Below are 15,062 nucleotides of genomic sequence, written 5' to 3' on the forward strand. Positions count from 1 at the left end.
GTGATCTAAAAATTCATGTTGAAAGATTATTTTATTTATATATATTATATTATATTATATTATATATATATATTATATTATTATTATATTAATTATTCAAAAGAAAACCTGGAACACGAATTGGACCCTCTTCAATCTGAACCAAAGAGAATCAGGAAGAGTCAACACAGATATTCATGTTCGCAATGTGAATATGCGGCAATTACAGCAAGTTATCTAAAGATCCATGTAGAAAATAAACACAAAGGAGTGAGATATCCTTGCCCTGAATGCGACTATGCCGCAACTACAGTAGGTGCTCTGAAAATTCACGTGGAAAGTAAACATGAAGGTGTTAGATATCCTTGCCCTGAATGTGAGCATGCTGCAACTACAGCAAGTGATCTAACACGACATGTTAGAACTAAGCATGAAGGAGTGAGATATCTTTGTTCTATATGCGACTATGCCGCAACTCGAGCAAGTCTTCTGAAGATACATGTTGAAAGTAAACATGAAGGAGTGAGATATCCTTGCCGTGAATGTGAGCATGTTGCAACTACGGCAAGTGATCTTAGGAGACATATAAGAACTAAACATGAAGGATCGAGATATCCTTGTTCTCTATGCGACTATTCTACTACTCAAGCAAGTCATCTGAAGAAACATGTTGAAAGTAAACATAAATGAGAGAGAAATCCTTGCACTGAATGTGAGTAAGCTGCAAGTTCAGCAGGTGATCTGAAGATTCATGTTGAAAATTAACAGAAATGTGTGGGATAGACATGTTCTCAATGTGAGTATGTTGCTACTTTAGTCTAGTGGCATGTTAAGAATAATTATTAGCAGGATCAACGTTATTTTGTTAAAATAATTAGTAAAATAGTTTTTTTCTTAGATTTGTTTTTTAACTCATTAACTGTAATCCTAAATACTAAATGCTTTCTTTAATTTCAATATTTTACAGATTTGATTTTAAATTTTTTATATTACACCATGAATGCCATTTCTTATATTACATCTGACAAAAAATAAGTTTTCCAAAGAAATTTTATTTTATTTAGAAAAATATAAATTATGTTACTGTAATTTAGATGGTTGGTCAAAACATAGCTATACAAAATAATGATTTTAATAGCGGAATGTCATATTTTTCAGCTGATTGGTCATACAGGTGTGTCAGCTGTGTTAAAGCAACATGTTTAATTTTTACGAGTTCTGTATTTGCGGTTGCTTAGTTTTCTTTAGTTGTACCAGGTTTTAGAAGTTAAAGAAATAATTAATTTAATCAAATAAATAAAAAGATCTAAATAGATGGGACCTGCATTCATTTACATTTCAGATAGAATGGCAGAGATTATGAAGAAAGAATTAGATGTCAAGGAGTTTGAGACGACATCCACTGTAGAGGATACATGTTTCATTAATATATCTGAAGATAAAATAAAAATGGAAAATATAGAAGTACAAGGTAAACTTAAAACTTTAAATGATTTATTAATAAAGTAACAAACGGTCCAACTAACCAAAAAAAGAATAAATTACCAGAATCTTCCTGTTAAGAACTATAAAATTAGTACGCACATGTTTTTGATTTTCACACCATAATTAATAGTTGCAGGATTTGAAAATAATAGTTTTACTAATAATGTTAAAATAAAATTTAAAAAATATCCATTTTGAAAACAAGCTTAATGCTTAATTCAGGATGACTTTCTTATTCCTTTATTTAATTTTAAAAGAAAACACTGAAATTTCCATTTGGCTAGCTGGGCTAGTTTTAAAATCCATTATTTCAGTTTATGTCAAGTGGTGTTGCCAGCCTAATATATAGAAATCAACTATTCTGCTTCAGTTTTTCAACTCGATGGCTATAATTTCACGGATTATAATTTTTTCCTGGATTTGGAAATTCGAATTTTTTATCCCTGTGGTCATGTGAGGTCCCACAAAAAATGTGGACCCTATTTGTTCAGCCTTTATTGGACACAAACACGCAAAGTAATCTTTATGGGGTGAGTCTAGAAAAAACCGGGATTATCGATGTCTTGGAGAAAATTTTAACAATTTGTTTGATCGGGAAAAAAGTAAACAAATAAATTAAATAATAAAATTTTTTTAAAATATTGTTTTGCAGTTATTTATAACATTTAAAAATATTTTTTTTTATTACATGTATCTTTTTATGCCTAAAGTTCAAAGCAAACAAAAAATTTAATTTTTGTTCCAATTATTAAAATTCCGGTTTTTTATTCATTCTTTATAACAAAGCTCTTTGCTCATATTTATATTTTTGTAAATTTAAATATTAGTTTTACGTGGCCAACCGACTAAACCAAATTGACTGAAAGTTTTTTTTAAAAACCCATGGGCACCCTATGGGTAAAAGTTTAAAATTTTTTTTTCAAAATTCTATATTTTTTAAATTTCACGGAAAACGTAGTGCACTTCAGCTAGTTTATATGATAAAGCCCTTCGTCAATATATATACATATCTATATGTTAATGTCAGCTATAGCTGGCCAAATGGCTGAACCAAACTGGCTGAACATTTTTAGGAAACCCAGGGAAAAAATCGAAGTTAATTCAAATATTTTATTTTTTTTGAGGAAACCCATGGGTTCTTTGTATTTAATATATATAAAAGTTTACAAATGAACTTTATTACTAATAACAGAAAGTAGAAATAACTAATTAACTATTTAGAAGAAACCTTATATTCTGACTTGGATCCTCTTCAATCTGAATCAAAAAGAATAAGGAAGAGTCAACACAGATATTCATGTTCTCAATGCGAATATTTTGCATCAACAACAAGTAATCTGAAGTCCCATGTAGAAAGTAAACACAAAGGAGTGATCTATCCTTGTCCTGAATGTGAGTATGTAGCAGCTACAGCAGGTGCTCTCAAAATTCATCTAGAAAATGCAGCAAGTTACCTGAATAAAAATGTTAAAAATAAACATGAAGGAGTAAGATATCCGTGTTCTCAATGTGACTATGTTGCAACTAGAGCACATCATCTGAAGAGACATGTTGAAAGTAAACATAAAGGAGTAAGATATTTTTGTCCTCAATGTGAGCATGCTGCAACTACACCAAGTGATCTAACGCGGCATGTTAGAAATAAACATGAAGGAGTGAGATATTCATGTTCTCAGTGTGATAATGTTGCATCTCAAGCAGGTGCTCTTAAGATTCATGTTGAAAGTATACACGAAGGAGTAAGATATCCATGTTCGCAATGTGGGTATGTCGCAACTACAGCAGGTTCTCTGAAGAAACATGTTGAAAGTAAACATGAAGGAGTGAGATATCCTTGCCCTCAATGTGAGTATGCCGCAACTACAACAGGTGATCTAAAAATTCATGTTGAAAGTAAACATGAAGGAGTGAGATATCCATGTACGCAATGTGATTATGTTGCAACTCGAGCAAGTTATCTGAAGAGACATGTTGAAAGTAAACATAAAGGAGTAAGATATCCATGTTCGCAATGTGAATATGCCGCAACTCGAGCAACTCAGCTGAAGAAACATGTTGAAAGTAAACATAAAGGAGTAAGATATCTTTGTCCTCAATGTGAGTATGCCGCAACTACAGCAGCTGCTCTGAAATATCATGATGAAAGTATACACAAAGGTGTGAGATATCCATGTTTGCAATGTGAATATGTGGCAATTATAGCAAGTCATCTAAAGAGACATGTTGAAAGTATACACGAAGGAGTGAGATATCCTTGTTCTCAATGCAACTATACTGCTACTCGAGCATATTATCTAAAGAAACATGTTGAAAGTAATCATGAATGAGTGATGTATCTTCACACTGAATGTGAGTAAGCTGCAAGTTCAGCAGGTGATCTGAAGATTTATGTCGAAAAAGTGAGCCAAACTTGTAGTTGGATGACAACATTTTATGTCCCAAGTATTTTAGAATAATATTGCGTGGCCCTTCTAATCTGTTTGTACTGAGAGTACTGAGTGTACAGTACTGAATTCAATGAACTTCATTTGTTTACAATCTTTATTCTGCGAAGGTGAAATTACAAAACACAAACCAAATAATTCCGTATGGCCCAACTAGTCGTATTTATTCTATCTGTTCTACTTAGGTATTTATTTACATTAGCGTTTTGGTGCCCTAAAAGGGTCAATAACTACTAACCAGGTCCCCCCTAAGATTTTTCATTTTTTTCGTTATAAATGTGTGCACAGTAACAAACTAGCTTTTTGCCATTTAGGTAAAAATTGATATTTTTTTCCGAAAAGAATCTAATCCCTCTTTTCCATTCCCTTCCTCTTTTCTGTTTCCTCTTTCTCTTTCTTTCTTTTTCCTTATTTTCTTTATTTTTTCCTTCAAACCCCTTAAACAGCACATATTTGTGAAGGGCAAAATGAAAAATAAACACCCTGTGTTTTTTATCTGAAAATTTAATTTTTTTACGATTGATTTGCTTGGTTGCTAGTTCTTGTTGTTTTTTGTTTTTCCAATATTTTCCCTTAAATTATGAAAGAACATGTGTTTTCATGTAATTTATATTATTCATTTGTAAATTTTGTATTTTACACTTAAATATATTCAGATAGAATGGCAGAGTAAATATAAGAAAAGTTAATTATAGAAATGTTTGAGATAAAAGAAGAGATAGTTTCCTTCAAGGAAGAAACCCTTCCCTCCTCTACTGTAGAGACTACATGTACTGTTAGTCTACTTAAAGATGATAGAAAGATGGAAAATTCAGGAATACAAGGTAAAAATTACAGTTTTGGCTTCTTTATAACACTCTGAAACCTTTTTAATTCAAATTTTTTTCGTGAGCTCTTGGTCTCTTCTTAATGAAAATTGAAAGCTTGAAGTCCATATCTTCCCAGCTAAGGTTGGATAGATTATTATATTATTTCTGTTCGGTTTACAGTAGTTATACCTATCTTGCAAGAATTCCCATTATTACACAGTTCAGAAGGAACTATTTTAATATTGTTTGCTTCCTAACGTTTAAAAATGCTTATTCTTACACTGTAGGTGTAGAATTTTCATTTTTTAGCGCTCAGAAGAATGGAAATCATTACATTGTTAGAGCGTGAATGAAGATAAAATTTTACCAAGTATAAATTTATTTCAAAAACATAAATTTTAGTTTCAGTATAAAACAACACAAAACTAAGTCACCATAAACACGAATGTAAAATGAACAGAATTTTACATAAAATTAGGATAAAACTCATCCAAAATATACTCAAAATAAGGTTTTGAAAAATTAACAGATGTGCTTCGGTAGTTTGAGCTTCACGGTTCGGCTACCGCCACTCGGGCATAACAGTATCATTGCACATGTCATGCTAACTCTGTGATCCACGCACCCCAAAAGGGGGCTCAAGGTTGCAGGAAGGGGTTGTTACCTAGTAACACTTGTGTTATTGGGGAGTCATAATAGATAGATAGATACTAAAATGAATAACTATCTGTTCTCAGAAAACCAAAGTCCTAGTATGACATTTAAAAAAAAAAACTGGAAAGAAAGCTGAATTACAAATTTCAATACAATCAAGGAACAAAGTACAACAAAGGAATATAATTTTTCAACAAAATCTGCAAGCAATATGTCATCATTAAAGTGTATTAAAACATTCAAAAACACACTTCTGCTTCTGCTGTTTATTATTTATGATCTGAACCCTGTTCCTTGGTTTTGGAGGCCAGGTTCTACCCAGATAAGAGGGTACTAATAATATTTATGATTTTTTTTTTTTTTTAGCTGAACTAATCAACTTTTTATACAGAGTGTACCATATCACAAAGGATTATCTCTAAGGTTTTATGCTGAAATATGCACAAAATACTAGAAAATCTTGGTGTTTTTCATGTGCAAAATTTTTAATTAGGCTTATACATTTTTATCAACTGATTCATTAAAAATACACCCTTTTCATTCAGAAAGAAGGAGGTCAAATATTTTTATTCAATGGACAGTTATTTGTTAAAAATCAAGTTTAATCTTGTTTGTTTAGAAGATTTGTTTACGTAAATTTTTCCCTCAAAAATATTTTGCAAAAAAACCTTGTAAAATAAAATCTAATATGAAATTTTAGCCATCTTATGGTTTGAAAGGATTTTGTTCAGCTTAACAATTTTTTTGAAATTAAAACATGAAAAAGACATTGAAAACTATGATTGAGAGGGATTAATATAAATGTCGTCTTGCATCTTTTCATAGAGAAGTCTAAATGTCGTCTTATATTGCATCTTTTTGAAGATAAGCTGATCTGTCACACATGTGTGTCAGCTGTTTTAAAGCATCATGTTTCATTTTCATTAATTTGGGTTGCTTTGCTTTTCTTTAGTTGTATCAGGTTTTTGAAGTTAAAGAAATCATTAATTTAATCAAGTAAATAAAAAGATCTGAAAAAAATCAATACTTATTTAATTTTGTTTGTTTTACATTTGCTTTGATAATAGCAAATACCTTGGCCCTGCCTCTGTAGCTGCCTGCATATGATTTTGCAGCCCAGACCGACATTGTTGTCCACAATCTGCAATCAGCTCAAGTATAGGTATAAGCTAAAATGTGGCCGTGCTTAAAACTAGTGTATGAAATAAAAAAGCACTAATTGCAAAAAACCACAAACAAAAACCAATATTTTCCATTTTGTTATGAACATCGCATTTGGCATTGATTTAATATTGGACCTTAATAAACTGACAAATTGTAGCGTAAACCAGTTTTAGACCATTTTTAATCTGCAAAATAAGGATTTAAATATCAATGACTATCAAATCCCACAATTTATTAAATTTTACAATTTTACAGTCAGCACACAAATTCAGTTAATCAGGTATTTTAACATCTAGAAACAAACATAGAAATACAAGAATGCTTAACCAACAAAACATATCAAGCATTCAACGATTTTTCAAATCAAAGAAAACTGATATTGATCCACAAGCTTCACAGATATGTGTTGAGCAATCTTCATAGATGAGAACACTTAATTTGCAGACACTTCAACCTGCAAAACAAACTGATTGTTTTTTGTTTGGTTGAATTTTTGTTTTCTTCATTTAAAATATTTTCATTGTAAGTCTTTAATAATTTTGTACATTATTGACAAATATTTTTCATCAATAAAATTATTGTTTGGATTATTTGTCTGTATTGCATTGATTAAGCTTAAGTCATGTTTCAGATAGAATGGCAGAAATGATGAAAAAAGGATTAGATGTGAAGGACTGTAAGATAACCTCTACTGCAGTAGAAGATACAGTTTTTGTGAATATACCTGAAGATGAAATTAAGCTGGAAAATTCAGGAATACAAGGTAAACTTGATAGTTTTACAATTTTTAAACAAAGAATACAGAATAGCGTCACAGCTGGTTTTTACCCAATAACACAAGTGTTACCAGGTAACCACCCCTCCCTGCAACCCAGAGCCCCCTTTTGGGGTGCGTGGATCACAGAGTTAGCATGACATGTGCAATGATACTGTTATGCCAGAGTGGCGGTAGCCAAGCCGTGAAGCTCAAACTACCGAAGCCTGTATCTACAGCCTGGTATTAAATATGACAAAAGTTTTCCTTTTAAAATTTCCTATGGCCCTCTGGCCAGGCCACTGCTCTATACTACCAGCTACTACTTCAATGGCTACTAGCTAGGCTAGTTTTCCATAAGCGGCCTTTTCTCACAAGCTTCATTGGTTCCCCGCTACACTACACAGCTGGTTTTTACTTCAGGGGGGGGGGGCAGAAAATATAACAATAGCACAAATAATATAACTATATTTCAACAAAAATTAAAACCATTCTTTCATAAAAATATAAAATTTTTGATCATTTGTAATTCTTGTTAAATGGTTATACTGTATATATATGGTTGATTATTGAGTTGATTAACTCCACTATTTAGAATAGGTTCTTGGTAACACAACGGTACTTAAAATGGTTTTATGTTGGGTTTAAAATAGTTATATCATAGTCCAATATTATTATATTTCTAGACAAAAATGTTTATATTCTTGATTGGCTATATTATTGGTCTGTTATAATTTTATTCAGTTATATTTTTGGTGGCTATANTTTTCTCTTTGATTATGATTATGAAATTGAGAAAATATTGTTTGTTGCTTTAACACCATCTTTAGGGCAACTCTATCTGAACTTGCTGATTTAGCAAAAAAAACATTTTTGTTATTTATTTTTAAGTTAGAAAGAATTGATATCTTTTTATTGTAATTTTTAAGATATTGATATTTTATTGTAATTCTATATAGCTGAATATAGCGTCAGTTGTTAACTAATTACACAAGACCTTAATTAAAAGATAACATTTTTTGTTTTTATGGTTTTACATTTATATTGTTTTTTCTAGAATTTATTTAAAGCGTTTATCATAAAATTTCCCTCAAAAATTATTCTTCTTATTTTCTTCAGTTTTTGGTAACGTGTCATTTTTTGAAAAAATAGAAATTAAAGAGGAAATTAACAAAAGTAGAAATCGTAAGACTTCACTTCATTATTGATTTAGTATAGTCACTTCAATTTTGGGGTGTGGGTGTAGGACGTCCCTAAAAGCGTAATTTGATTTCTTATTATTCTGAAAGATTTAGCACCGTGTCGTTTTTGAAAAATAGTACTAAAGTTGTGTTCTCACTAAAATTTATTTAAAATGTATATTTTTGGGTGCAAAAGGGGGGGGGGGGGTTAGGATCAACGCTAGACCACATTAAAGGCCAACAAATGTAAACAGAGATACAACGGATAAATAAATACTAAGATTTGAGACGCTAAATATCTTTTATATTCAGGAGAAAACGTCGATTGTGAATTTGATCCTCTGCAATCTGAACCAAAACCAAAGAGAATCAAGAAGAGTGAAGATGTATATCCATGTTCTCTATGCGACTATGCCGCAACTCAAGCAATTCATCTGAAGCAACATGTTGAAAGTAAGCATGAAGGAGTGAGATATCCTTGTTCTTGGTGCGACTATGCTGCAACTCAGGCAAGTCATCTGAAGCAACATGTTGAAAGTAAACATGAAGGAGTAAGATATCCCTGTTCTCAATGCGACTATGCCGCAACTATAAGTAGTGATTTAAAGAAACATGTTAAAAGTAAACATGAAGGAGTGAGATATCCTTGTACTAAATGTGAGTTTGCCGCAACTCAGGCAAGTCAGCTGAAGCGACATATTGAAAGTAAACATGAAGGAGTGAGATATTACTGTTCTCAATGCGACTATGCCGCAACTCGCGCATCTTCTTTGAAAATTCATGCTGAAAGTAAACATGAAGGAGTGAGATATCTTTGTTCTCAATGCGACTTTGCCGCAACTCGAGCAGATTATCTGAAGAAACATGTTGAAAATAAACATGAAGGAGTAAGATATCCTTGTTCTCAATGCGACTATGCCGCAACTATAGCAAGTGATTTAAAAAAACATGTTAAAAGTAAACATGAAGGAGCGAGATATCCATGCACTCAATGTAATTATTCTGCAACTACAGCAAGTGATTTAACACGACATGTTAGAAATAAACATGAAGGAGTGAGATATCCTTGTTCTCGATGCAAATATGTCGCAACTCGAGCAAGTCTTCTGAAGAAACATGTTAAAAGTAAACATGAAGGGGTGAGGTACCCTCGCACTGAATGTGAGTAAGCTGAAAGTTTAGCAGGTGATCTGAAGATTCATGTTGAAAATAAACAGAAAAATGTGTGATAGACATGTTCTCAGTAAGAGTATGTTGCTACTTTAGTCTAGTGACATGTTAAGAATAATTATTTTTAGCGTGAGCTGTCTTTGTTTTTCAAAATTAGTTTGTTGATTAAAAAAGAATTACAGGGTTACACGGCCCGTGGAAACTTCAAAGAAGTTTACTGCTGCAGGGGGGGGGGGTCAATCAAAAAGATTTCTGTGTAAACCAAATCATTTATTCATTTCCAAAATGAACAAGCTTTGTAAGCTTCTTCCTGACTTTTTTTTGTAACGGCCAAAAAAGTTTTCTAAAAAGTGACTTCAGAAAATAAGAGACTTTTTACCAACGTTTTTATTTCGTCTTATGTCAAGAAATTGATCATCTTTTCCAAGTTAGCTGATCGGCCAAAATTATCATGTTTTTAGTTTTACTAATTCTTTGATTGGGTTTGCGTAGCCTGAATTTCATTTTATATGCTCAATTTATTTTTCAGAAATAATGGCTGAGATGATTAAGAAAGAAGTTGATGTCAAGGAATCTGAGACAACCTCTACTGTAGAGGAGACATGTTTCGTTGATATACCTCAAGATGAAATAAAACTGGAAAATGCCGAAACAAAAGGTAATCTTGATAAGTTTACATTTTCTTTAAAAATAGAAGCGTATTTTGCAACTATTTTTATTCTTTCAGTTTCCCTTGATTTAATTCTTAGAGAAAGTACTGTAATTTCAATTTGAAGAGCTAGGGGAGGGTAAAAATAGATTTTAAAATCCATTCTTAACATTTATATAAGGTCACATAGTGTTACCAGTCAAATATATTGCAATTTGCTATTCTTATTTAGCTTTTAACTGGATTGCTTTTGTAAAAATATTAAAAATAATTCTCTCTATAATTTGTGTTGCTTTTATGGAATATTACGGGCAACTGTAAAATTTTTATTTGATTTCACTAAATTTTCAAACTAAATTAGTGTGTGTCGTCATGTTTACAATTGAAAGAATACTAGGTTGCTTAATTTTGTTAGAATGATTTTACAGTTAAAAACAATTAAAATTCAATGTGGGTGGTTTCATATGTTTATGATATGATAAGTTTTGATTTTATAAGTTTAGTGATCATATGTTTTGTATGAGCTCCATAGGTTTTGCACAAATATTGATATTCTATTATTTCAGTTTATTAATAATGATAACAACAAAAAGTTCATAAATCAAATTTTTTTGATTTATATCTTTCACTATTCAGGAGAAAACATGAATCAGGGATTTGATCCTCTGCAATCTGAACCAAAGAAATTCAAGCGGTGTAATGATGGATATTCTTGTAATGATTGTGATTATGTAGCTTCAAGAGCTAATCATTTGAAGAGACATGTTGAAAATAGGCACATAGGAATAAGATATGTGTGTGATGAATGTGAGTATGTTGCAACTAGAGCTGATCACCTGAAGAGACATATTGAAAATAAACACAAGGGAGTGAGATATTCTTGCTCACAATGTGAGCATGTAACAACTACAGTACATGCTCTGAAGATTCATGTTGAAAGTAAACATGAAGGAGTTAGATATCTTTGTTCTCAATGCGATTATGCCGCAACTCGAGCAGAGCATCTGAAGAAACATATTGAAAGTAAACATGAAGGAGTGAGATATCCTTGTTCTCAATGCGACTATGCCGCAACTCGAGCAGATCTCCTGAAGAAACATATTGAAAGTAAACATGTAGCAGTGAAATTTCCTTGTTCTAAATGTGAATTTGTTGCAACCAGAGCAGACAGTTTTAAGAAACATTGTAAAAGTAAACATGAAGGAGTGAGATATCCTTGCTCACAATGTGAGAATGCTATAACTACAGTACATGCTCTGAAGATTCATGTTGAAAGTAAACATGAAGGAGTGAGATATCTTTGTTCTCAATGCGACTTTGCCGCAACTCGAGCAGAGCATCTGAAGCAACATGTTGAAAATAAACATGAAGGGGTTAGCTATCCTTGTTCTCAATGGGACTATGCCGCAACTATGGGTAGTGATTTAAGGAAACTTGTTGAAAGTAAACATGAAGAAGTGAGATATCCATGCCCTCAATGTGATTATGCTGCAACTACATCAGGTAATCTGAATATTCATGTTAAAAGTAAACATGAAGGAGTGAGATATCCTTGTTCTCAATGCGACCATGTCGCAACTCGAGCATCTAATCTGAAAATTCATGTTGAAAGCAAACATGAAGGGGTGAGATATCCATGCCCTCATTGTGATTATGCTGCAACTACATCAGATCATCTGAATATTCATGTTAAAAGTAAACATGAAGGAGTGAGATATCCTTGTTCTCAATGTGACTTTGCCGCCACTCGAGCATCTTCTCTGAAAATTCATGTTGAGAGTCAACATGAAGGAGTGAGATATCTTTGTCCTGAATGTGAGTTTACTACCACTAGAAAAAGTTACCTGAAAAAACACGTTGAAACTAAACATAATTAAGTGAGATATCCTTAAGTTTGTTTTTGTTCTCAATGCTTTATGTTGCAGCTCGAGCGTTTCTGTTGAAAATTCATGTTAAAAGTAAACATCAAGGAGTGATGTATCTTCTCACTGGATGTGAGTAAGCTGAAAGTTCAGCAGGTGATCTGAAGATTCATGTTGAAAATAAACAGAAAAGTGTGGGATAGACATGTTCTCAATGTGAGTGTGTTGCTACTTTAGTCAAGAGGCATGTTAAGAATAATTATTATTAGCCTGAACTGTCAATCAATCTACTTTTGAGATATCAAAGCTGTATTCAATCAATCAATCTACTTTGAAGATATTGGAGCTGTATTCAAATAATCAATCTACTCTGGAGATATCAAAGCTGTATTCAATCAATCAATCTACTCTGGAGATATCAGATCTGTATTCAATCAGTCAATCTACTCTTTAGACATTGGAGCAGTGTTAAATCAATCAATCTACTCTGGAGACATTAGAGCTGTATTCAATCAATCAATCAATCTACTCTGAAGATATTGGATCTATATTCAGTCAGTCAATCTACTTCGGAGATATTGGATCTCTCCTAACTTCATACAGTGTGCATAAAAAAACAGGACTATCAATGTTTTGGACAAAATATCCTAAATTTTTGTTTGTTTGCTTTATGAGACATACAAAAATTCTGCCACATTTTTAAGTTTAACTTTTGCCCTGCCCCCTTCCCCACATTAAGAAAATATTATTGTAAAATTGACCTAGTTGCCCAAGTTACTAAAAGTTACTCCAGCTGTTTACCCGCACTTGAACGATTTTACTAAATTTTCGGTACTATGTGAGTATGTTGCAACTACAACAGGTACTCTAGTCATGTTAAATGTAAACATGAAGGAGTGAGGTATCCTTAACCTAAATATGATTATGCTTCAACTACAGCAGGTACTCTAGTCATGTAAACATGAAGGAGTGAGGTATCCTTAACCTAAATATGATTATGCTGCAACTACAGCAAATGATCTGAAAAAAACATATTGAAAGTAAACACAAAGTAGGAAATAAAAAACTAATCAATATTGTAACTTATTCTGATCCCACATCTAACTGAAAATTTTAAAATCACATTTCCGGGGCTAACATTGATATAGTCTTAAAACAGAGAAGTCTAAGTTTTTGTACCTCTTAGTTTTTATTCATTTGAATTTTTTCATTTTTTTTGGGGTCGTTATTTTGTATCATATTTATTCTAAGTCTCATCCAGTCATACATAATAATTTTTCAGTTAACAATACATTTGAAAATATTACAATTCTAATATATGTTACGAAGTTACAAGTTTGCAGATTTTTGACTAAAACTTTTAATTTTATTTATGAAAATACAACTTTATAAGAAATTTTATCAAATGAAATTAAAGACTTTTGATCGTAAGGATTTTCTTTTTAAATCAATAGGAATAACTCAGTAGAATTATTTAATACTGTATGTAATCATGAGATGTTTACGAATTTGTCCTCTTTTTGTTCTTTATTGAGCTAGGTCTTGTTGTTATAGACCTACACTTTATGTATTTTTCATAGTATTGTTAACATTTGAAACTCACGAGTTGGTCTTTCACTTTTAGGAAGGTTTGGAATAGAAATAGGTTTATATTTTGTTGAGTTTTTTAGAAATAATTCCATCCTTTCTCGTTTCTTTGAAAGTGCAGTGTTTGAAAAATATTGACAGCTTTTCTTCAATGATGTTTAGTACAGTTAAATTATATTAGACTGTTTAAGTCTCCCTTTTGAATATACAACGATAAGAAGTCATGTTGAATAAGAGACAAAAGTTTAAAACTGACAAAATACTTGGATTCCAGACAAATTAAAAAAAATCAATATAAAATCATTTGAAAATATGAGGAACTTAACATTTTTACATCTCTGGACGTTTTTCTAATCTGGAGAACTGGATAAATTTTTATGTATTACTGTTCTCATTCTATTTAACTTTTTTAAGAGAGGATCATAGGAAAGATAAATAAACACAGAAATATTAAGAGGAGGAAGATTTTACTTGTATTAGTTTTATATTTTTCTTCTTTTTTTCTCCGTCTCTGATTTCGCCTTCTGTATATAGAAAACAAAGATAATTAAATCCTTAGTCCATAAAACTTCAAACGGTTTCGCCTAAGGAATCTATTATAAAAGGTGTCAATATTTTTTTCAAAACAGGGTTTTTTTTTGGGGGGGGCACAAATATTTTTTTTTGCTGCCCCCCTACACAAATGCTCTCGTAGGCCCCTGAAAGGCTGTATTTCATTAAGTATGCTTCATTTACTTTTCAGATAAAATGGCAGAGATTATGAAGAAAGAATTAGATATCAAGGACTTTGAGATGACATCTACTGTAGAGAATACATGTTTTATTGATATACCTGAAGATGAAATTAAGATGGAAAATATAGAAGTAAAAGGTAAACTAAAAAATTAAAATATTATTTTTTAACAATGGAACAATGGCGTGGCCCACCGAAATATAAGAATGAATTATCAGAATCTTCTTGTTAACAATTTTTGCATAAGACACACATGTTTTTGATTCTCCTTATTATCAACTTTTAGTAGTTAGAGGACGGGTGCACCTCAATTGTAGTTTTAACTCATAACTCTTAAGCTTAATAGTGAGGACACTACAGTACACTCCAATTATTTCATGTAAGTAGCCGAATTTCAAGTTGTACACTGTACAGTACAAATACAGACTATATAAGGCAAAAAGGGATAGTGCGCCAAATGAATGATCCCCTTCTAGTGAAATATATGTAAGGGGGGAGGGCAGTGGCGGACATAAGGGGGGTTATTGGGGTTATTTACCCCCCCCTAGAATCCTGGGGGTAAATACCCCCCCCTAGAATCCTGGGGGTAAA

At 31.9% G+C, this 15,062-nt stretch overlaps 5 protein-coding genes across 7 annotated transcripts in view; all 5 read left to right on the forward strand.

The window, feature by feature from the left end:
• The window catches only part of LOC111697716 (zinc finger protein 142), a 6,304-nt gene extending 4,982 nt beyond the window's left edge, over window positions 1-1,322 (forward strand). Inside the window, exon 4 of the mRNA XM_023467810.1 lies at window positions 104-1,322. Coding sequence (XP_023323578.1) covers window positions 104-669 — 566 coding nt within the window. The 3' untranslated portion in view covers window positions 670-1,322. The remainder of the gene's footprint in view (window positions 1-103) is intronic.
• On the forward strand, window positions 1,294-4,442 carry LOC111697731 (zinc finger autosomal protein). The gene is made up of 2 exons (XM_023467829.1): window positions 1,294-1,450; window positions 2,686-4,442. Exons 1-2 carry the CDS (start codon window positions 1,294-1,296, stop codon window positions 3,789-3,791), a joined length of 1,263 nt encoding a protein of 420 aa, XP_023323597.1. The 3' UTR covers window positions 3,792-4,442.
• A 118-nt stretch (window positions 4,443-4,560) lies between these two features.
• On the forward strand, window positions 4,561-10,166 carry LOC111697732 (transcriptional repressor CTCF-like). 2 transcript variants are annotated; one of them, XM_023467831.1, is made up of 2 exons: window positions 4,561-4,732; window positions 8,783-10,166. In XM_023467831.1, exons 1-2 carry the CDS (start codon window positions 4,606-4,608, stop codon window positions 9,637-9,639), a joined length of 984 nt encoding a protein of 327 aa, XP_023323599.1. In that variant the 5' UTR covers window positions 4,561-4,605; the 3' UTR covers window positions 9,640-10,166. The 2 variants fall into 2 exon arrangements, with proteins under 2 accessions (XP_023323599.1, XP_023323598.1); XM_023467830.1 differs by lacking the exon at window positions 4,561-4,732 and adding an exon at window positions 7,132-7,298.
• A 7-nt stretch (window positions 10,167-10,173) lies between these two features.
• Window positions 10,174-13,500, forward strand: LOC111697730 (zinc finger protein 142-like). Its single transcript, XM_023467825.1, has 2 exons — window positions 10,174-10,298; window positions 10,926-13,500. Exons 1-2 carry the CDS (start codon window positions 10,175-10,177, stop codon window positions 12,164-12,166), a joined length of 1,365 nt encoding a protein of 454 aa, XP_023323593.1. The 5' UTR covers window position 10,174; the 3' UTR covers window positions 12,167-13,500.
• Window positions 13,501-14,394: 894 nt separating this feature from the next.
• Window positions 14,395-15,062, forward strand: part of LOC111697733 (uncharacterized) — a 3,391-nt gene continuing 2,723 nt past the window's right edge. The window contains exon 1 of one of the 2 annotated variants that reach the window (XR_002764375.1): window positions 14,395-14,609. Coding sequence is in view for 1 of the 2 variants with exons in the window: in XM_023467832.1 (XP_023323600.1) it covers window positions 14,486-14,609 (124 nt within the window). In the remaining variant the exon portion in view is untranslated. The remainder of the gene's footprint in view (window positions 14,610-15,062) is intronic. The other variant, XM_023467832.1, reaches the window with a different exon arrangement.

This window comes from Eurytemora carolleeae, unplaced genomic scaffold, assembly GCF_000591075.1.
Source record: "Eurytemora carolleeae unplaced genomic scaffold, Eaff_2.0 scaffold4, whole genome shotgun sequence".
Lineage (NCBI taxonomy): Eukaryota > Metazoa > Arthropoda > Copepoda > Calanoida > Temoridae > Eurytemora > Eurytemora carolleeae.